The sequence below is a fragment of the Zootoca vivipara genome, chromosome 12 (genome assembly GCF_965207765.1).
Source record: "Zootoca vivipara chromosome 12, rZooViv2.hap1.1, whole genome shotgun sequence".
Taxonomy (NCBI): domain Eukaryota; kingdom Metazoa; phylum Chordata; class Lepidosauria; order Squamata; family Lacertidae; genus Zootoca; species Zootoca vivipara.
Genome location: NC_142595.1, coordinates 38,092,311 through 38,115,248, shown reverse-complemented (window position 1 = coordinate 38,115,248; position 22,938 = coordinate 38,092,311). Strand labels below are relative to the sequence as shown.

Sequence of the window (22,938 nt, the reverse complement as noted above, 5' to 3'; positions counted from 1 at the left end):
CCGCCACCAACTTCCTACTTTTCGTTACAAAAAGAAAGAAAGAAGAGCCCAGCTGGATTGTGATAAAAGCCCATCAAGTGCAGTATCCTCCTCTTGCAGTGGGCATTCAGAGGCCTGTGAGATGCCTGCAACAGCAACTGTCTGTACCTTGTTTCCCAGCAAATAACAGTCAGAGGCATGCTTCCTTTTGACACTGGAAGTAGTAGATAGCCCTCGTGGCTAGTAGTCACTGAGAGCCTTATCCTCCATGAATTTGTCAAATTCCATTAAAAACCATCCAAGTTGACTGCTTTCACTATCTGGGAACAAATTCCTAGGGAAACTCCTTATATGAAAAAGTGCCTTCTTTTGTATGAAAACTGCATAAAAGATGCCAAAATCAAAGTGAGGGAAAAACCTCACGTGAGGGGAAATAGATTAGGATGGATAAAAAAAGAAATAGTGTTGGAGTTACTTAGGACTGCTATTTAAATCAGGCTCCCAACAATTCGCCATCAGGCTCCCAACAATTAAATGTCTGTATTAAAAGCAGTTTATTTTATTTTCAAAATAATTTTCAAACATTAAAATGCAGAGTTCTTTCAAACCCTTAGACCTCCCTCTATGGGTTCCATCTTTAAGATTAAATTTACTACAGTACATATTTTACAATTATCTATCTATTATATAACCATAATTACCATCAAAACAAATCCACATTACAAATGTCTTCACATCCCTGCCAAAGATTTAATTGTTTACACTGGTCTTTTAAGTAAATTACAAATTTACTCCAGTCTTTAGAAAATACTTAATCTTCCTGGTTTCAGATCTTCCCCGTCAGTTCCGCCATTTCCGCATACTCCATCAATTTCATCTGCCATTCTTCTTTTGTTGGTACTTCTCCTTCCTTCCATTTCTGGGCTAGTAGCGTTCCTGTTGCATATATAAAAAGCCTTTTATCCTATCTTGGAAACTTCACATACAATGCCTAATAAGAAGGCTTCTGGTTTTTTAACAAATGTATTCTTAAACATTTTCTTTAACTCATTATATATCATTTCCCAGAAAGCATTTCCCAATGTACATGTCCACCACATATGGTAACAAGGGCCCTCTTTTTCTTTACATTTCCAGCACAGTTTAGAACTTGTTTTGTACATTTTAGCAATTTTACTCTGTGTTAGATACCAATGATACATCATTTTCATATAATTTTCTTTCAACGAACAGCATGCAGTAAATTTTATTTCCTCTTTCCATAACTTTTCCCAGGATGAAAGTTGGATATTCTATCCAAAGTCTAGCCCAATGTATCACTGCCTTAACTGCTTTGTCTTTTGTATGCCATTCTAAAAGTAATTTGTACATTTTTGATAGCACTTTCACATTATTTTCGAACAGATCTGTTTTAAACCTTGATCTCATTGTATCAAAAAATTTCTTTTTGTCACCCTTAAAAACATTTAATTGGTGATACTGTAACCAATCCGTTAACCGTTCTCTAATATCCTCAATTTTTTCCAATTTTAATTGGTCTCATGTCTCTTTTAACAAATCTTAATAGGTGACCCACTCACCTATTTACTTTTTTAACTGAAATTGCTTCCAATGGAGAGAGCCACCATGGTGTTCTTTGTTCTAATAGATTCTTGTACCTGTCCCATACATCATAGATTTTCTTATCAAATGGTTCAGGAATCCTTTATGAACTTTCGTTTTATCATACCACAAATATGCGTGCCACCCAAATCTATTACCAGTATCGTGACCCTCCAGATCTAATAAATCTGTGTTTTTTAACAAGATCTATTCCTCCAACCAGCAGAGGCAGGACACTTCATAATATAACTTCAAATCTGGCAAGGGTGGGGTCCCTAAAACACATCTAAGGTGCCAAGGGCCAGGGGAGAAGTTTGTCGTTAGCATCTGCTGAAAGCTGTATAGGAAAGGTGCTAGCTAGACACACCAGTCAGGTGGGAATTCCACAGCATGGTGGTTGACACAGATTAAGATTCTTGTTCCACTGTAAGTGGTCAGAAGTTCTGGTCTTAAAACTTGTGTGATGACTTTCAACTTTTTTTTAAAGCCAGTGATTCTCAAACATCTGTTGGATGGGGGTTTATCTTCCCGAAGCTGAATTAAGGGGACAGACCCAGCCCTAACAGTTTACTTCTAGGGGGGTGGGATGCTCAGCCCAGCCCATCATGTTTTTGCGTGAGGTACTGTTTGCAACATCCTATCTCACTGGGAGGCAAATGCAGAGCACTATCAGAGATGCAATAAGCAACTGTGACTCTGCATTTCTGCTTTGTCTTTGCCAGGAGTGCCTTAATTGATCCTCACACCAAGTGAAAGGAGAAAGCCTTCCTCCTGCAGAGGCTCACTGCAGGACTTGCTTCCCTGGCACTCTTCCCCTATGGGCATCTGGGTTTACAAGAGCAGTCTCAACCTTTTTTGGGCCAAGGCACACTTGTTCCATGAAAAAAATCACGAGGCACACCACCATTAAAAAAGTTTAAAAAATTAACTCTGTGCCGCCCTATATTGACTATATAATTATGACTGTAAGAAACACTTGCCAATTGCTGTGTTGGTTGCAATCTCTTGTAATAAGGCTTCACAAGCCGCTGATTTCTCTGCCAGAACAATCCTTTGCTCAGCAAGTTTCAGGCTGAGCTCATCCAGCCAGCTTCTTTAAGTTTGTCTAAAACCACCCTCCCGTGGCTGTTGAGAGCTGCGCTCGCCCCGCAGCGTGACCCGGCGGCTTCCTTTCTGGCGGGTCAGTGTTGTTTATTGGCGGCCGCCAGGCACGTGACAATGCAAATCGCCCTTCTCGTCGCCGCACGTCGCGGCACACCAGCCAGCGTCTCGCGGCACACTAGTGTGCCGCAGAACAGCGGTTGAGAAACGCTGTACAAGAGCCTTGAGCAATTTCCTTAGTTTCTCAATAAATCTATTTGGCCACTCAGTTTCATGCAGAATGCTCTTAACACAATTATGGCTTTGACCCCAAAGGTGCTTCCTCCTGAGTTCATTTCAGATCAAAAAACGTGACCCAAAGTTGATGAGAACAAAAGTGTTTTAAATGATGAGTGACAAAAGATCAGAAAAGATCATGTTAATGACCAAAATCAAGATCTCCTTATACCAACTGCTCAATAGTCTCAGTGGAGAGGTTACATTAATGTTTGAATGTTGAATGTGTAAGTGTATGTCTGGAGACATTGGATAAAACACACACCATTAGCTGTACTGCTGGATAAGCTACTGCTGGGTACAGTGGAACCTCGGTTTATGAACACCTCAGTTTATGAATTTTCGGTTTACGAATGCCGCGGCCCATCTGGAACGGATTAATTCACTTTCCATTACTTTCAATGGGAAAGTTCGCTTCAGTTTATGAACGCTTCAGTTTATGAACAGACTTCCGGAACCAATTGTGTTCATAAACCGAGGTACCACTGTAATTGTATTTGTTTAAAAACAATAAAATTTTGTTTTTTAAAAAATCAGAAAAGAGCAGCAGCAGTGATAGGGAGGTATTACTTGACTTTGAAAAAGGAGGCAATTGAAGTCCTAAGAGAGAGAGAGAAAGCAAGCAAGCAAGCAAGCACAACGCACTTATAAAACCTTAAAGGTAAACGTAAAGGGACCCCTGACCATTAGGTCAGTCGTGACCGACTCTGGGGTTGTACGCTCATCTTGCATTATTGGCCGGGGGAGCCGGCGTACAGCTTCCAGGTCATGTGGCCAGCATGACATAGCCGCTTCTGGCAAACCAGAGCAGCACATGGAAACGCTGTTTACCTTCCCGCTGTAGCGGTTCCTATTTATCTACTTGCATTTTGACGTGCTTTCGAACTGCTAGGTTGGCAGGAGCTGGGACCAAGCAACGGGAGCTCACCCCGTCGCAGGGATTCGAACCGCCGACCTTCTGATCAGCAAGCCCTAGGCTCAGTGGTTTAACCACAGCGCCACCTGGGTCCCCACAGCGCCACCTGGGTCCCTTACCTGACTGCTGAAGCCTAGAAAAGCCCAAAATGCCCAAGGAAAGGGGCAAAACTAAGCTTTATTTCGCAGGAGTCAAAAGACCCTTTTTGGCACCCCCTCCACAGATAAACACACACTGGGAGTTTCAATGGCGCCCCTGCCAAGAACAGGGCAACAACTGCAAACAAAATAGGACATAACCTCATTTAAGAGTTGTGGGGCAGGATGCTGTTTATTGTCCTGCATATGGCAGCATGTTTGGCCAACCCTCATCGTGATCAACTCCTGCCCAGAAACATGTCCCCACTGTGGAAGGATGCGTGGATCCAGAATCGGCCTCCATGGCATAGCTGTCAAGTTCTCCTTTTTTAAAAGGGAAATTCCCTTATGCTGAATAGGCTTCCTCACAAGAAAAGGGAAAACTTGACAGCTATGCTCCATGGTCACTTACGGACTCACTGTTAAGACCGTGTTCATGGAAGACAATCTTACCCAGATACAAGTGATTGCCAAAGATGGCAGCATACCATGTGGCAGTTGCCCATGCCCCTGGGGTTGGCCTTCACCAGGGCACTGAGCCTTTAGTGTGAGCCAACACTGCCCTGTGGAACTCCTTGCCAACAGAAGTCTGGTGGGAGCTGTTCGGATGGGTCTTCGGAACTTCCATTTTGTTTTACCAGCCAAGTTTTATGGATATGCTATTGAAGCTTTTCTATTTGCATTGCTGAAGCCTCTGTCTTCACGTTACACACACTCACGTTCCGAAAGTGCAGTTTATGGGCATTTTAAGGAACATATCCCTTCAAGAGGGAAGGATGTGAAGCTGGACAAAGCCATGGGAACTGCTGGAGGGGCGTGTAGAAACATTGAGCTGGAAGGAATCCGAGGGTCATCTAGTCCAACCCCTGCAATGCAGGAATCTCAGCTAAAGCATCCATTCCTAATAATTGTGGGTGGGGTGGGGTGGAGGAACCACTCAGGAGAGGATCAAGAAGAGGGGGAAAGTACGTCAGTATTGCCTGTGCTGTTAGAGGTGGAACCTGCGATCGCCGTCCCTGCCTTCAACCCCTGCGACGCTATCGGCACAAACAAGCCGATATAAGGCACTTTAGCTGCCCCAGCTGGAAGAACGGCGCATGCTCCAGTTGCAGCGCGCGCTAGCTAACGGATTTTTTCCCACCCAGTAGCGTGTGCAAACGACAGCATGGCGCGTCTTCCCTTTCTGCGTAAACCAAATGCTCAGTGCGGCTCACGGTTGCTTGTAGGCGCATGCGCACGAGCAGCGTCCTCCCTCCTTGCTTCCTGGAGCATTTGTTTCCTCTCAGCCTCAACAGGCTCGCCTTCTGGCGCAGGCGCACTTCTGCTCCTCCGCCCCTGGGAGCGAAGCGCCGTCCAGGTCTCTGTGTCTTGCTAAATGCGGGCGGGTACCCGGATGTAGAGGCTAACTGCCAGGCGAAGCGACCAGAGTGCGAGCGAGGGCTCTGAAGTGCATGCGCAGTCGCTGTCCCTGCGCCTCCTTGCTCCCGGGCTTAGGCGTCTTGGCCGGCCGTTGTGCCCTGAGTCCGGGCGGGGCTGAAGGGGAGGCGCCTGTGCTGAGCCCACCCGCTCTCCCTCGGGAGGTGAGTGGCTGGGGGCGGCGGAAGGGCCGGGGGTCGCAGGCCTCCCGGGACGGAGGGGGACGGAGGGGAAAAGGCCCAAACGGAGACGAGCCAGGGTTGGGAAGAGGCCCGTCCAGCACCTCTCCATTAGCTTCGTCTGCTCAGGCCCTGAAGGCCCCGCAGAGCAATAAATGGGAAGACAGGTTACGGGTGGGCTGGCAGAAAGATCGCCAGCAAATCAGTGCTGAGGAGCAAGGAAAGAGCTGAGTGAGGGTGGCTAGGGCGGGCAGAAGGAGGAAATAAGAGCCCGAGGGGCAAAAAGAGGAGTGCAAACTCCGAGACACACTCCTGTTGTTTCCTGCTGACGTGACTCGTTTGGTTTACAAACCAGCACCTTTTCGTTCTAATGCCCATGCACCGTTTAGGGTGGCTTACCACTAGAACCACCACTAAATACAATACAGTACAGTAAATTTCCCCATCTCCCCCAAAAATAATAAAACAAGCATTAGATGAAAACTTATTCATCTGATAAAGCAAGTGCCTGCCTAAACAGGAAGGTTTTTGCTCTGTGGTGAAATGCTGTAAGAGAGAGGTACGGACAAAGAAGCATGAAGCCGCAAATGATCTACCGTGTTTCTCCAAAAATAAGACACCATCTTATATTTATTTTTCTTCAAAAAAAACACACGGTGGCTTATTTTCAGGGGATATCTTATTTTTTTTATTAAGTATGGTACAGTTTAACCTACAAGGTTAAACTGCCTATACTATGGCTTATTTTTGGGGTATGGCTTATTTTCGGGGTACGACTTATTTTCGGAGAAACACAGTAGTTTCTTCCCAGAGAGTTGACAAGAAACGGGCAACAGTGGGATGGGAAGATTGTGTGTGGTGGTGGTGTGGGGAGAGGTATGTGTCAAACAGCAGTAAGACAGGTGGGTCTGAAACTGTCCTAAATGTTTTACAGTATTATGCAGAGCACCCTTCGCGAACCTGGCACCCTCCATATGTTCTGGGCTAGCACTCCCATTAGCCCCAGCCAATGGGGCCATTGATGTGAGTCAGTGGCCTGCAGTGACATTTTTCATAGGGAACAGTTAGATTTCTGCAATGCAGGGGGTTGGACTAGATGACCCTTGTGGCCCTTTCCCAACTCTATGGTTCTAAGTTCTATGAGTCCCTGCACATACCTTGCAACCAGTAGTGCGGGGATAACAATACTGGTCTGCCTTACAGGGTTGTTGCACTAATAATAATAATAATAATAATAATAATAATAATAATTTTATTATTTAAACTCTGCTCATCTGGCTGGGTTTCCCCAGCCACTCTGGGTAGCTTGCAGCATATATAAAAGCATAGTAAATGTAAACTAGGCTAGTCCCATTAGTCCAAGGAGTGGATGCCCGTGATGTAAGTTGTAGTCCAAAACATCTGGTGAGTATCTGATTGATGGAGGCTCTGCTCTGCTATGAAAGTTAGAAGTGTGTGCAAGGGGTGGGGGGGTTGAGACAAAAGGCTCCCCAGGCCCTGCTCCCGAGCTTTCCAAACTTTTCAAGTTAGTGGCACACTTTTTGGACATGTATAATTTCATGATACAGTAATTCAGTTTTACTAGCAAATTGGAGGTTAAACCAACCCATTCCAGCCCCAAGAGGAGTGCAGGGGAGCATTTGTGCGACATGCCTACACACTGCAGCTGACACACTAACGAGTCGCGACACACAGTTTGGAAAGCTCTGCCCTACTCCATCTAATCCAAGCCCCTTTGCAGGTAACGTGGTTTGGGAAGGCCTCCCTGCTCAATTTCTGTTTCTGCAGGTGGTTATGTCAGCTGAGGCCACGGCAGACCAGGTCCCACCCCTGGAGAATTGTGCCCCGCTAGTCCCAATCCAGCAGCGACGGGATGGCAGCGGAGGGGTAGCCGGTGTGACCTTTGATCTCAAACCCCTTAACCCCAGCAGCAAGTATGTCAAGCTGAACGTGGGAGGGTCACTGCATTACACCACAGTGCAAACCCTCACCAAGCAAGACACCATGCTCAAGGCTATGTTCAGTGGCAGGATGGAGGTGCTCACAGATAGTGAAGGTAAGTGTCCAGGCATCATACAGTCTTGTCTCCCAACCCTTCTCCCAATCCAGGTTTCCTGCTCAACTGAGATTATATGGTATAGTAAGATAAATAAACACTAATACTTTTTGGACCAAAAGCCCCCAAAGCCATGAACAGCACTACTGCATATTACAAAAGAAATATACAGGAAAAGTGCAGTGCATGTAATAGATCAATCAAAGTGATATTAAAAAATAGCATGAAAATTCAGTCAAGAATATAAATTATGTAATAGCAACTACAGTGGTACCTCTACTTACAAATAACTCTACTTACAAATTTTTCTACTTACAAATGGAGCTCCGTTCGCCATCTTGGATGCGGTTTAGATAGGATTTTTTCTACTTACGAATTTTTTCTCCCAATGCATTCCTATGGGATTCGACTTACAATTTTTTTCGACTTACAAATGTGTGTTCGGAACGCATTAAATTCATAAGTAGAGGTACCACTGTAGTTATCAATAAGTGTGGCACTTTGGAGGTAACAGAAATCTGCCATTCTATATGGCTTCTTTTCAGAAGCAAAGAAAATGTCAGAACTACCTCACACCTGCTTCTGATAGGATGAACAGTGAACCCCAGGGGGGAAATTCAGGTTCATATTTTTAAAAGCTTTCTAGTCAATGTTGAATAACTTGGTATCAAGGATCTGTTACATTTTGTTTGTGAGATAAAATATCCTAAATTTCCTCAAGGACCTATCCTAAATACCTCAAGAACCACCTCCTTCCATATGAACCTACCCAGACCCTGAGATCATCCTCTGAGGCCCTTCTTCGTGTGCCTCCTCCATGAGAGGTCTGCAGAGTGGCAACACGAGAGCAGGCCTTTTCCTGCAGTGGCTCCCCATTTATGAAATGCTCTCCCCAGAGAGGTTCGCCAGTCGCCTTCGTTATACGCCTTTAGGTGCCAGGCAGAAACGTTGCTTTTTAACCAGGCCTTTGGTTGACTGACATTCAGTGCCCTTTTAAAGGGTGTTGGTGGGGTTATTGGGTTGTTACTGCTTTAATTTTGATTATGTATTCTGTGTTTCTATATCATGATTTTATCCTGTGAACCGTCCTGAGACTGGCGGGTATATAACGGTATACAAATGAAATAGAAAATAAAACAAAATATTGTAGCTTTGTTAGGAAAATTATTTACAAAGACAGCAACATTTGGATTTCCCTCTAAATGTTTTAAAGTGTTCTCCAGAACAGAGCTACTTTTAATTTTATGTGCAAGAGATTCTTCTTTCCTGGTCTCTGCTTCTGCCTCCCCAATACCTTTTGTTCAGAGACTAAAATTCTGTTCTTCCTTTCCAGGTTGGATCTTGATTGACCGAAGTGGGCGCCATTTTGGAACTATTCTGAACTACTTGCGCGATGGCTCTGTGTCCCTCCCTGAATCCCAGCGGGAGCTGGAGGAAGTGCTATCCGAGGCCCGGTACTACTTGATCCAAGGCTTGGTTGAGGACTGTCAGCTTGCCCTGCAGGTGAGCTGGTCACCTGCTGAGCAGTTAGGAGGCAGGCAGACTCCTCTGAGCCTCAAGCAGTTTGAAGGAACTGGGGAGACAAAGAGGTGAGTTAGCAAGGCCCACTTGCTTTAGCCTGATTTGGACGACCTGCTACTTGGCCTCTCCCTCTCAGAACTGTCTCCCGCAGTGATTGTTCCATCTGGTGGTTGTAACCATCATGCAACATTATCTAAAAACTGATTCCCCAATTTGCATATTTTTCTTCTTCCTCCCCATCCTTCCACCCTTGTTACATGTGTTAAATAAACTGTATGTCATTTGTTTTAATTTATAAACTCCCATGAGTGCACTGGTAAAAGGCAGTACATAAGTGTGGTATGTTAATAATATGTGGCATGTTTTAGGGCTTCTAATAAAGTTGTAATATATTTGTATGTATCTTTTTCTGCCTAGCAAAAGAGTGAGGCCTATGACCCCCTCTGCCATATCCCCATGGTGACCTCTTCCAAGGAGGAGCAGCAGATCATCTCAAGCTGTTCCAAGGTAAAGAGGCTGTGAAGTCACATAAGGCTCAATCAAGTCCAAGATCATGTAGATTTGCGCCATTTTAGACTGCTTGACTTAGATGTCTTCTTGCTTGTTTAGGGCCAGTGAGGTGATACTCATGAGTGCAGATGGCGTCTGCCACCATTAGTGAAGTCCTAAATTGCAAAGCTTCTTAGCCTTCTAGCTAAAATCAAGCACTGCCTACTAAAAGACATAAGTTGGAACTCCAGTCTCGTGACCCATTCAAGTCATGAAGACTTGCCATGTGACAGAGTTGATCACATGGAAATATTTTAGCACCTTCCACATTGTTGACACAGCATAAAATGGGTCTGATGTGAACACACACATACCAGATGTTAGAACATATATGAACATTTCATGAAATCACTGTAGCTTGGCCAATGGCACAGGTGACAGTTTCTCTTATGCAGGTTAAAAAGACAGTTTCCACCATATTTATCCTTCTTTTCCTCCTTTCTTAGCCTGTGGTGAAATTGCTGCACAACCGAAGTAATAACAAGTATTCATATACAAGGTAAGATGCAACACACACACCCAACTGCTGGAATTGGGCATAGCTTGGTATTGTTTCTTGACTCCCATGTCGCCCATTCTTGACTCCCACCTCCTGGCTAATAGAGGTGTCTCAAGAGAGATCACGCCACCATTTCTCTCTTTCCCTCCCTTCCAGTAACTCCGATGACAACTTGCTGAAGAATATCGAACTGTTTGACAAGCTGGCTCTGCGGTTCAATGGTCGAGTACTCTTCATCAAAGATGTTCTTGGGGATGAAATCTGCTGCTGGTCGTTTTATGGGCAGGGCCGCAAGATTGCCGAAGTCTGCTGCACCTCCATTGTATATGCCACCGAGAAGAAGCAGACCAAGGTAATGTGCAGACCCCTGAGCTTCAGATATGAGCTTTCCCCTTCTGGATAAATTGTACCTGCTCTCCAGTTTGTCTGATCTTGCTCCTTCCCTCCCTCTCTCCGTGGTGTCTGCCCGAAAATGGCTACTGCCAACCAGCAAGGCAGAAACAAACAAGGAAGTAAGGAAGTTGGCTGTTTGGATAAGTGAATGTCCTTTATGTGCTGATAAGTGAATTTTTGCATAGTGAGCGTGTGGATCGCAGAACCTGTGTGTACTGCTTTTTGGGCAAACATCACATATTTTCTTTGAAAAAACCAATATACCATATTTTACCATGTATAAGACTAGGGTTCCCCCCCCCCAAAAAAATCTGTTTAGAAATGGGGCTCGTCTTATACACAGGTAGTGCTGAGGGGTGTTTTAATTTGGAGTGCCCAAAATTAGGGGGCGTCTTATGCAGGGAAAAATACGGTAAATTAAAACTATATTATAAAGCAATAAAGAGAGAGCCACAGGGAAGAAAGCTTTTTGAAAGCGAGACCTCTCCTTCCTTCAGGGCATGGTGGTCCTTAGGTAGCCCTCTGGTGGCATTTGGGGGGGGGGGAGTGGTCCCATACATGGGAGAACAGAACCTGAGGGGAAGGTTTTCCCCTAGGCCACTCAAATGACTCTCTGGATAAAGTGCTACTTCAGGTCAACTTTCCCAGTTCCATTTCTTCCCACCTAGCGAAACAGCAGCTCTGCTTACATTTTTATGCATCAAGGAGTTCAGAGCAGCTGTTGAGTTTTACTCTTGCACTATGTGAGTTGTTAAACTGAAAAAAAAACTGTAAAGCTCAAATTCACCAAGCAAGGATTTGAACCCAGGATTCCATATTGAAACCAAACACTTGCACCACACTCTGGACAGAACTGGTGTTGCTCAGTATGCTCTTGCCTTGCTGCCCCCATGTACACAGGTGGAGTTCCCAGAGGCACGGATCTTTGAGGAAACCCTGAACATCCTGATCTACGAGACGCCACGAGTGCCAGACAAGGCCCTCCTGGAGGCAACAGGTGGGGTGGCAGGTGGGGGTGGAGGCCCCCTCCGTGCAGGTGACGACGAAGATGGGCGGGAGCACCGTGTCCGGCGCATACATGTCCGTAGGCACATCATGCATGATGAACGTCCTCACGGCCACCAAGCTGTTTTCAAAGACTGATCCCGCCTCGCTCGCAATGTCCTTAATTACTCCATCCATTTAGTGCCAAAGGAGGACCTGTTTTCTCCTTTTGATCTTTCACCTCAAGGTCTTCTCATTTGTGTTGTATCCTTTTCTAACCTCTCTCTCCCTCTGGGCTGCTTTTCTGCCCTCTTGCTATCCCTTGACTTTATTAAGCCCTCCTTTTTCTTTTGACAATTGACCTCTTGGTCTGCCCCTTCATTTTACTGGCATGCTCTTTTCAGCTGTTAATTTCCCCAAATGCTTCAGTCTTAAACACCTGACCTCCCACTTTCCCTCACCACCCCACCTGTCTCATAATCTGCAAGACACCACTGAAACCTGGATTGTGGTCCTTTATTCAAAACCTCCTGATCCTGAACCTTTCCAACCGAATGATTCTTAACTGTCCTCTAAACTTAGGATCCATGGAATGACAACATTATAACTTACAGAGCTATATGTGAGCAAAGCATGAGAGTTGGGGGACCCTACATTCCATCTCAGCTTAATACTGGGCCTTTGGTGACTTCCATTTTGTAACACTCTTATTGGCCTCTTTCAAAGGCCACAAAGGTGCTACCTAGACAGGGATGTGTCAGTTCTTATATATTTATCAACTTTGATCTCTCCATTCTGGAGTCTTCTGCCCTTCGCTTTATGGTACATAGTTGTTTTTTTATTGGTCAACCCCCAACCCACCCTTGGTTTCTGTTCACCTAGTTTTAACTTCTCTGTTGAAGAAACTGCCTGGATTTAAGAGAAGGCATAAATTGTTCAAGAAAAAACCTGGTTACACTCCATTAAATTTTTTTTTATAATGGCATTGGCATAACTGGGATTATACAACATATTTATTAGTGTCTTTTTTCTGGAATAATTTCAACTAGATTTAGCCTCCTGTGAGCAAAGAAGATTAAATCCAGTGTTAATCAACCATTAAAAAATTCATGCATAAAACTTGGCACCTTTAACCTTTGCATTAGAGCAGGAGGTAACAGTTGTGAAATTGGTTCTATTACTTATTGTCCTTCTGGGAAAGATGTCAGACAGATAACAGCTGCTATTTTTTTTTTAAAAAAAATGTCTGGGTCAAAAACACAGTTTGACCATCTCCTTAAGTGTTGTGTGACCTGGACCTTGATTCCATCCAAACTCTTCTGTCCCACTTACAGGTACGACTTATATCAAAATATGTTAGATGCTTCAATCCCACACTTCATAGGCAATCCCACACCATTACAAAACAGCAGAACATGGTCAAATGACTCCCTTCAGACATAGATCTGTGTAGGTACAGAAGTCATACTTCTTCCTGCAGAGTTTGAGCACTTGTACTCTGCCCCTGGAATGGCTTCACCCCCTTGTTTTCCATAAGGTCGGGCAGAGGGGGAATCTGGGGTCCTCCCATCAGCCCCAGCCAGCATAGCCAGTGATCAGGTTTGATGGGAGTTGTAGTCCATCCATAACTGGAGGGCCACCATTTCCCCATCCTGCCACAGGGAATGGTATGGTGCTTTATACCAACTTCAGCAAAGTGTAATATGGGACATTTCAGCAACCCTTTCAGTCAATTGTCTGATGGAACAGGGTTTGGATATTCTTAATGGTGGTGGATGGAGAGGGAGGGTGAAATTGCATTCTGTAAATGCAGACTGGTGCAGGTAACTTTACTGGAGAGAAGGTATTATTTTCCTCCATTCTTCTTTACCCCTCTGTATATCCTCCCCTCCCTGGAGGAGGTAACTTTCTTGAATTAATTATTGTAATTTTTTGTATTTGCATAATTTATTTTAAAAATGTTTTTTTCTATTAAATTATTGTAATAAAGGTACCTGCTTAAAATGGGGAAGTTTCCTGGTGTGTGTGTGTGTTTTAACTGGATAAGGATCTGTATCTCCTGGGCTTTTCCATGCCTAGACAGGCACATTTCCCAAAGAATATTAGTGACTTTAGTGAGCTGGATCATCTTTTTGTCTAACCCAGAGGGTTGTGTTTATTGGACAATTACAATTGCTAAAGAGGAAGGAGTTGTTGGCAGCACATGTTTGAAATCTTACCTTGTTAACACTTGGGCAGCTTCTCTGTTCATCTGCTGCCTGTGGCTTACTCCAGTAGTGGAAGGAAATAAGGTGAGCTTCCTTCTGGATTTCTAAGAACCTAAATTTGAAGGTGGGTGCAAGTTTTCTCCAATTCTCCCCTTCTGGATTGTAACAATGGAAAACGCTTCAGCAGTCTGGTGGATGCCTTGGATTTTATGAAGAGAGATGCTTATGGGGAAGGGGATCTGTATGTTGAGTGCCTCAGGCCAGAGGAAATGGAAGATCTACTGACATTACCCAGACTGCTGATATTTAATTGGAGAACATTATAGTATGCCTGCCTTTCTATAATAGTATGCCTTGATTCATATTGATGGCAGCTGCTGCTGTAACTGGGGTCTTTTGAGAAGAAGCAGAAGGGCTGGGCAGGCTTGAGGGGCTACAATGCAGTGGCTGGATGAGTGTTTCAATTTTAAGAAACCATATTTTGGTAATCTGGTATGTCTGCTTCCATATCTTGGTAGTTTCCTATCTCGTCTCGTACCCAGGGAAGAAGTCAGGCAGAGGTATGTTGTTAGTATAGATTCTCATACAAGGATTAAACAAAGGCTTTTGCCCATTCAGAGCAGAACCCATTGTTTACAGTGTATCTCAATCTAATAGGTACCGTAGCTGAGCCTTACAGTAGTTTCTGCATTTTAACTCTGCATCCTCCTGTGCAGCTTATGTAGCTTCCTTCCCTGTGTGGCTGATTATTCCAAATATAAGCAGCTATGATCCAAACACTTAGTATAATCCTCAACAATGATCTACACCAGGGGTGGCCAACTCCCAAGAGACTGCGATTTACTCACAGAGTTAAAAACTGGCAGTGATCTACCCCCTTTTTTTGGGTCCAGTCAAAATTGTTGAGCTTTTTTTAGGAAGGAGGAAGGCGCATTTTGGGGGGTTCAGGTCAAAGTTGTTGGGTTTTCAGGGAGGAGGTAAAATGTTGAGCTTTTTTTTAGGGGAGCCACAGTTGTTCAGCTTCTGTGGGGGGGGGGGAGCAAATGATCTACCAGGGATCTACTGCAGATGTCCAGTGATCTACCAGTAGATCATGATCTACCTGTTGGGCATGCCTGATCTACATCTTTCAAGTTGTCAAGGGTTAAACTAGCAAAACCGTATTGGCTTTGAGGGAATGAAGTCAAGAAACCTTGGATTACTATGCTGAAAATTAGTCTTCTCTCAGCTGCAATTAGGCTGTGCTTAGGTTTGTTAATAGCAATTGCCCAAAAGTATAAAAAACTGAAATGAAAGTTTACAAAATGACCCAATGCCTACCCTAGGTAGTGCTGCACAGTGTATCTGCAGGGTTTTTTGGATTATTATTATTTAAACATGAAATACCTAGTGTTGCAGTTAAGTGATGATAAACTTTAACTCTTATATGTACACTGTAGTTTGCATGTTTGCAATTAATCTGCAAACAATCTACATATTTTTTATATAAAAGCAAGCCCCACTGAGCTCTATGTGAGTCACCACCAAGTACTGTATATTATTCACAATTGTATTTAAATTATTTTTACCCTACCTTTCAGCAGGCCAAGGCACCCAAAGCGGTTTACGGTAATGAGTTAAATGGTCCCCTCCTTTACAATCTAAAGCACCTGACACAAAAGGAAACAAGATTGGAAGGTGGGGAGCATTAGGGCTGCGATCCTGACCTGGGAGTAAGCCCCACTGAATTTAATGGCGCTTACTTCTGAGCAGATGTGGCAGGGTTTGCAGCTTTAGTTGCGAAATCCTTACAGCTGTTATTCCAAGGACTGAGCGGGGCCGAAGCAAGAGTCCTGTGGCTGCTACTCCTTTGGTTTATGGATGGGGCCAAGTCGGTCTCACCCTTTCCATAATGTTCTATGAGAAAATATATAAAATTATATGGCGGGGTGGGTGGGAAAGCACACTGCTTTTAAGCTGCGCAAGAAAAACGCAACCAACCCAATTGTATGAAAGAAAGCGGGTGGGTCAAGAAATGGAGAAGCAAAGAAGAGGGGGAGGGGGGAAGCAACTCTTTCTGGTCACGTGATAGACGAAGTGGTCACATGACAAGAGGGCGGGTCACGCGGCACGGTTACCTCCCCGGAAGCTACGGCGCTTTGAGGATCAGGTGACCAGAGGAGGCCAAAGGGGGAAACCGGTCACGTGGCGGGGGCTGGCTGGGTGAATGTGCCGGGCGGGCTTGGCTGAATCGCCTGGGCCTGAGGAAGGTGAAGGGAGCAGAGCGAGGCTGGAGCGCAGGGGGGCCGCCTTGTAGTTGAGGGGCAGCCGGCCAGAGGCAAAGCGGGCAGCTGGGGCTTGGGGCGGAAGCGACGGGGCTCCTTGAGTCAGGGCCTTCCTGGGGAGGTTCTTTCTTTTTTTAATTTAAAAAAAGAAAAAAGGATTACCCTTCAGGCGGAGGGTTCCTGGCTGTGATTTTGAGAGCGTCAGGCTGGGCCTAGAGTTATCTGAGCTCTGACGAAACAAGGGCCCCAATTGACGGAACCGGGAAAGGGAGGCCGAAAAGGTTGGAAAAGGCTGCGGAGGAAGTTTGAGACCCCCAAAAGCGGGGGCGGTAGATCTGGGTTGGTGGGGTGTTTTTTTTTTTTTAAGCAAATACTACCGGGCAGCAAAGCTGTTAGCAAAGGTTGCGGGGTGGGTGGGAGTCGCCTCGAGTGCGGGGGTGTAAGCAAGGGCGGTGCGGGGTGGCAAGAAGCTTTTTTTGCGGCGCGTAAGGAAGAAAGCTGCTGTTACGGTTGTAGGGAGGTGCCGCGTTTGGGGCTGGATCCTTGGGTTGGTTGGTTTTTCAGCCGAGAAGCGCTAACGGGGGTGGGTGGGGTACCGTAGGGCATACAGACAGCTAAAACGGAAAACGAGGGGGCAACTTCCTCCCGAAGTTTTATACAGGTGTTTGTATACAGCGTAGGTGTAGGTGCAAACAGAAGAAGCTTCCTTTGGTCCTTTAAGCTGCTGTAGCATTTCAGAAGTTGGGGGGCTCTGCAGGGTACCTGGCAACTTTCTCTGCCATTGAGGTGACTTTTGCCGCTGCGAGAGAGTGAATAGCTTTCAGGAACAGGCTACTAATTTGCAGTGCAGCGAAATAGAGGAAGAGTAGAGTCACTGGGCACGCTGTGGTGTTGTGCTTGAAAAGGAGGCTGAGAGCAAGACTGTAGTCAGGACTCTGGGGTTTAGGAATACCTTCCACATCCTCGAAGCTCTATTGCTGTTGGGATCTGCATCACACACAGTCAAGAGGCCATGCAGAAGGAGGAGCTGGGAATGGATGAAAATCGCAACCCAGAGGAGGAGCTGCGTCTCCTCGGTGGAAAGAAGGAAAAATGCCACAACCTCAGCAACCGCATCCGGACAGGTAACTTAAACTGCAACCAGTATTTTATCTTCTAAGTCACTTCTACAAAGTCACCTCTGGTCCTCCAGAAGATGTTGGACTCCAACTCCCAAAAGCACTAAGTCAGCATGATCATTGGTCAGGGATGATGGAAGTTGTAGCCCAGCCACATCTAGAGAGCCACAAGTTCCCCAACCCTTCACCATCACCTACTCAAGACTGGCTACTAAAAACCCAGCTTCTTGATCACCCAGAATTTTGGTGTTGGTGCTTAGCATTTTGAAATGTTTCCTTTAGTTCCCAATGAACTCAGCTGATCCTTGCCCTTATCAATCCATTCACACACCTCAAACTCCTTGTATGCATCTGTTATTCATTTAGTCCAAAACTAAACTGAACTCCTGGGACAAGCAAGCTTTTTTCACCACTAGAGCGTATCCTTATTTCAATTTCCTTTACCTCAGCCCTATAGAGTCTACCTCATATGTGGAGCTGTGAACCCCCACCCCCCAAGCTAAGTTTCCTGCTCCCCCCCCCAAAAAGAATCGGACAACCCATGCTGGAAAATCCTACCGTAAACCATAAGCTGCTGTATCTCCACAGAATCATGCAGACCTGCCCCTTACCTGGTAAATCTCAATTTACTGAATCACACTCCCTTTCCAGAGTTTCAGTTTCCTTTTCCTTACTAGGGCGGGTCCTATTTGGTTAATTCAGTGGCTCTGGTTTGATTAACTGCCTTTTGTAACATGCATCTAAGTTCGAGCTATCCTTAATGCATCTAAATGTTGAAAATAAAACATTCTTTCTGTCACGCAGGGGGTGGAGCAGAGCTGGGCTACAGGCCAAGCCAGGTCTCCAGAGAAGGTGTGTTGTACTGAACTGAGATTGGGCTTTGCCCTTTTCCTTTCTATCATGCTTTTTCTGCATGTTTTTTCTGTTCCAGAGGTGGTTGCACCTCAGTGCTGGGTGAGGTACATTCATCCTGAGAACCTAGAGCCCTGAATGCCCATCCTCTATACTCCCCGTTTTCTCTTCCCTGTTAAAAAGTTGTGGAGAAGAAGTGATTATCTGCCACCGTGCTGCTTTACTAGATACCCATTTGGAAAAAGTAGCATGTTCTTCATATCCCTTTCACACTCCTGGGGTATATTTAGGAGAGGAATGAAGCCCTACAGATGGGAAAACAATGACTCTTTAATTCTCTGGGTAGCTCAGTGGCTTACAGGAAGGGATTCTAGAATTATTGGGAAAGGGTTTGAGGAACCTGAAATTGGTTAGGGCTTAAGAGAAGGGATCTCATAGGTTTGAGTTCTTCAGCATTAACACCTCTGGTTCTGTTCCCCCCCCCTTTGCTCATCACAATGTAAAGAAGCTTGGAAACCTGAAGACAGAATGTTTTGAATGCTAAATAACCAGAAAAGCGGGGAGTGGGCTACACCAACCTCAGAAGTGGTATTTTCATATGATTTCCTAATGTTGCTGAACTACAACTTCCATCAGCCCCTGTCAGTATGGCCATCAAGATGCAAAATGTGGTTCAGCAGCTTCTGGGGGGCAAAAGGTTCCTTGTAATTGTCTTAGAGTTTATAATTAATAAATATCAGAAGACAGAAGAGGAATCCCCCCCCATTTTATTGACTTAAGATCACGGTTTTGGAATTGACTGAGTTAGCAGCATGGAGAGAGGTTTTGAAATCACTTAATTGATGTGAAGATTTTAGCCACCTGCGCACCCCAGATAAACCTCAAGGATATTTTAACCCCATGGGCATCTTCTGCCTCATCTGTGACCTGTTGACCCCAAACTGAGAGAGGTGAATGTGTCTGCATTCCAGATAAATGAAAGCCAGAAATATGTTCAAATATTTAGGTGTCATATTTAAGTACCTTTTAATCCCCCAACTTTCTTACCAAATCTCCAGACACTAACCAAGCAATCTTTCTAGTTACAGGTAGGTAGCCGTGTTGGTCTGAGTCGAAACAAAATAAAAAAAATCCTTCAGTAGCACCTTAAAGACCAACTAAGTTTTTATTTTGGTATGAGCTTTCGTGTGCAAGCAATCTTTGGTAACATAAGCTTCCCACCCTCCCAAATAAAAAATGGGGTTGCTGGTCTGAGGTGCTTACATTCTAGGTGTGAGAGGGTGACAAAGGGACGTGAGTCAGACATGGTCTTCACCCTTTCTCTTCTTTCTCTTCAGGTGCATGGGAGTCCAATGGGTATACTGCTCCCTCTGAGATAGCTGACGAGCCCAGTGTTCCCCTAAGCCCTTCCAACAGCCTCAACATCCGCAATCTCCAGTTGTCTGAGCGGGACCCTCCTGTTGCCCACCACCCCCACCGCTACCCTCATCGCTTTTACCATGCCCGCCCCTTCCATGCTACAGCATACCGCAAGACCTACCGAGGCAGCCCCTCAGACCGCAAGGAATGGGGACCTAGCACAAACGGCCATCACTGTGCTCCTGAGAGCATCTCCAACGGGCGGTGGCAGCACCGGCGCCGCGGCTATTCCGACCCACCCTCCCCGTCGTCATCTCCCGAATCCGAACGAGGCAGTACCATCAAAGCCAGTGAGAAGCCTGCCGCCACATCTAATGCCGCCAACACAGCCACCGAGGATTCTGGGAAGGAAACCTGGTCGCTCTTCCGGCCACTTCCCGCTTTCCCGGTTGATAGCAGCAGTGCCCGGATCATCCCCAAGATCTCTTATGCCAGCAAGCTGAAAGAGAACCTGGATCAACCGGGGAAAGCCTGCCATGTTCCTGCCTCAGCCGTCCGCACCACCAATAGCCTCCCCAACTGTGTCTTGGCGCCACCCCCAAGTAGCCCCCCGCCATCTGACAGCAGTCGGCGACAGCACCTGGGAGCCATCTTTCAGAATGAGTGGGGCCTCTCCTTTATCAACGAGCCGGGGGCTGGGCATGGAGGGGGTGGTGGGACGGCACCAGACGTGGATGAACGAGATGCAGATGCTGGAGCATCCTGGGAGAAAATGGAAGTTAGCGACTGGCAGGCTGCAAAAAATTACCACCTGGACGGTAAGGTGCTTGAAGGATCCCAGTGCGTCACTGGGCGTGAGGGAAAGGGAGGAGAACCAATGCACGTGTGTTGAGGCTTGGGAGCTGTCCCATGGGTAGTTGAACATAGTCAAGAGATAATAAAAATAATAATATATTTATACCCCTCCCAACAGAAATTTGGGCGGCTTCCAACAGAAATTTAAAATACATTAAAATGCCACACATTAAAAACTTCCCTGAACAGGGCTGCCTTCAGATGTCTTCTAAATGTCAGGTAGTTGCTTATCTCTTTGACATCTGATGGGAGAAGGGATGGAGGACACAAGGAAATGCTTCATTTGGAAAGCTAGGGATGTTTGTGGAGATGGTGAGTGGATGGGCAGTCACACAGCACAAAGAACGTTTGCAGTTCATGAAAGTGGAGAGGTATTGGATAGTATAAAGAACAATCTTTTCACTCCCCTGAGGTTGAATTCTACTATAGTTTACATTTGCTCCACAGAGTAGGGCAAGAATTTCTTTGGGTAGATGATGATCAAACAGCCTATCCCCACCTTTTCTGATTACTTTGTTAGCTATTGTTTTTAGAAGGCTAAGAGAGGCCCTGGTTGGGCTAAAGAGGTAGCTAAAGATACCATTTAGCTCCCTCATAATTTAAGCATTGCTTCAGATAGCACAGATTCCCACATCCAGTTTTATGTAGCTTGGGCAAAAGTTTGGATGGGCATGTGACCTTCAGTGCACTGAGACACCAACTTTTCTCAGTGTGGCTGAACTTTCAGGGCATTGTCTTGAGAAGTGAGCAGCTTCAGCTGTGTTGGAGGGTCTTGGGGGTTATTTACAAACAGTGCTTGGCTTCTTCTAATTTCCCTTTTCCCTTTCCCCCCTTCTAATACAGAGTGGAGACATATATGGGAGCTACACAGTCAAGGTAAGCAAATGGAGGTGTCTGGGCCTAAATCAGTGGCTTCATAAATATGACCTTTGGGGCTCAACAGTGGGCTGGATAGCTTCATGTTAAAGGGGGGTATTAAGATTTGCAGTAATGTACAACAATGTGAAGTGGAGGGGATGTGACTTAAGAATTGTGGGTGTGTAATTCATACTTTCAAACCCTTGCCATATATTCAGTTGCATCTCCCTCTACTGTACCACACATGCAACAAAAACAAAACACCCCCCCCCCCACACACAAATTTAATCTGACCACTCGTATTTTGGAGAAAAACCAGCCTTTTGTGAGGATTGCTTTCAGAAGCTGAGGGGCACTGATTTTAATACTGTGTCTTTTCGTGGTTTGCTTTTTAATGTTGTGTCCTAGATGTGTTTGAGTGCATGTGCTCCATAGCTTTGAAGCCCTAACTCAGGCATCCCCAAACTGCGGCCCTCCAGATGTTTTGGACTACAACTCCCATGATCCCTAGCTAACAGGGCCAGTGGTTGGGGGAAGATGGGAATTGTAGTCCAAAACATCTGGAGGGCCGAAGTTTGGGGATGCCTGCCCTAACTGGTAGGAGGTGCTGGCTTTTGATCATCTAACACAAGTTTCAAATTGCACTTTGAAAATGCTTCTGACACCTGGAGAACTCGAGACAGTGACACTGAAGACAAGTGCCACTGCCAGCCTTGACCCATGAGCCAGGCAGGTTTTCTATTCATGTAGTAGCAGGCAGGAGCAGGTTGATGCTATCTGAAAAACGAGGGTGATTGGTTCTGTGCAGTACGGGGAGGTGAATAAACTGGGCCTTATGAAGTTGTGTGATGGGAGATGGGAAAGAGAAGTAGAGCTGCTGAAATCAACAACTATCGGATGTTGGATGTGGGGGGCTGCCTTAAACAATTCAACCAAACCACAAAAGAGCTGCATACGTGGGAGCAGATTAATGAGGGGCCTGTTCTGTGGCCAACCATTGAGGACAGTAGGGGGGAGAGTGGGGCTTTGGGCAGGTGTGTGTGTGTGTGTGTGTGTGTGTGTGTGTGTGTGTGTGTATGTATATGTATATGTAGACACATTATCTATGGCACATCTCCCTTCAAGGCATTGTTCCTGTTGCCATCACTTTTTCTTTTTCCATCTAGATCCTAGCAGAGTGACGGTCTACACAGACACCTTCGATGGGAAGGGTTAACTTCAATAATTCCCAGGGGAAGCACCGCTAAGACATGAGGGGGGGCACATGGGGAGAGGCAAGATGCCCACCCCACCCCCCTTGAAGACTGGAGAAGCCCAAGCATCTTGAAAGGGGAAGCTCTGCCACCTGCCTACCTCCCTCCCTTTGCTGTTATAGCTCAAATTGTCTCGGTGGGGCTAACGCCTCACCTCTCTTTTTCTCTCTTGCTCTCTCTTTCTCTCTGATTTAATGCTCTGGTTTTTAATTTCTTCACATGGTTTTTAATTTCTCTGGATTCCCCTGAAAATAAAGGCAAAAAAAGAATTTATTTAAATTCACTTCTCTCGCCTTGTCAGTGTCTCATTATTCATCGCTACACAGGTATGTTACCAGCATGGGGTAGGTAGTGATGTGGCTCAAGGCACTGAAAATGGTTTGGGAGGGAAATTATTTTTAAGGGGTAGCGATGGAAAACATGAATGAATTTTTGAAAGCACAAAGCTTTGGGAGGTTTACCACAAAGAACTATTAATAAATGGCTAATAGAGTTTTATTTGTTTATCCACTGAAGAATTTATAAGCTGCATTCTTGTAAGTATTGACAAGGTGGTATGCAACA

General features: G+C 45.5%; 2 protein-coding genes across 3 annotated transcripts; both read left to right on the top strand.

Moving 5' to 3' along the window:
• The first annotated feature begins 5,239 nt into the window (after positions 1 to 5,239).
• On the top strand, positions 5,240 to 13,612 carry KCTD13 (potassium channel tetramerization domain containing 13). Its single transcript, XM_035136225.3, has 7 exons — positions 5,240 to 5,591; positions 7,395 to 7,662; positions 8,996 to 9,165; positions 9,601 to 9,690; positions 10,179 to 10,231; positions 10,388 to 10,583; positions 11,525 to 13,612. The coding sequence occupies exons 1-7, from the start codon at positions 5,463 to 5,465 to the stop codon at positions 11,765 to 11,767; spliced, it is 1,149 nt and encodes a 382-aa protein (XP_034992116.1). The 5' UTR covers positions 5,240 to 5,462; the 3' UTR covers positions 11,768 to 13,612.
• Positions 13,613 to 15,999: 2,387 nt separating this feature from the next.
• Positions 16,000 to 22,657, top strand: LOC118077858 (uncharacterized). 2 transcript variants are annotated; one of them, XM_060281672.2, is made up of 5 exons: positions 16,005 to 17,203; positions 18,002 to 18,049; positions 19,387 to 20,226; positions 21,107 to 21,139; positions 22,288 to 22,657. In XM_060281672.2, exons 1-5 carry the CDS (start codon positions 17,092 to 17,094, stop codon positions 22,335 to 22,337), a joined length of 1,083 nt encoding a protein of 360 aa, XP_060137655.1. In that variant the 5' UTR covers positions 16,005 to 17,091; the 3' UTR covers positions 22,338 to 22,657. The 2 variants fall into 2 exon arrangements, with proteins under 2 accessions (XP_060137656.1, XP_060137655.1); XM_060281673.2 differs by lacking the exon at positions 18,002 to 18,049 and having other exon boundaries at positions 16,000 to 17,203.
• The last annotated feature ends 281 nt before the right edge of the window (positions 22,658 to 22,938 follow it).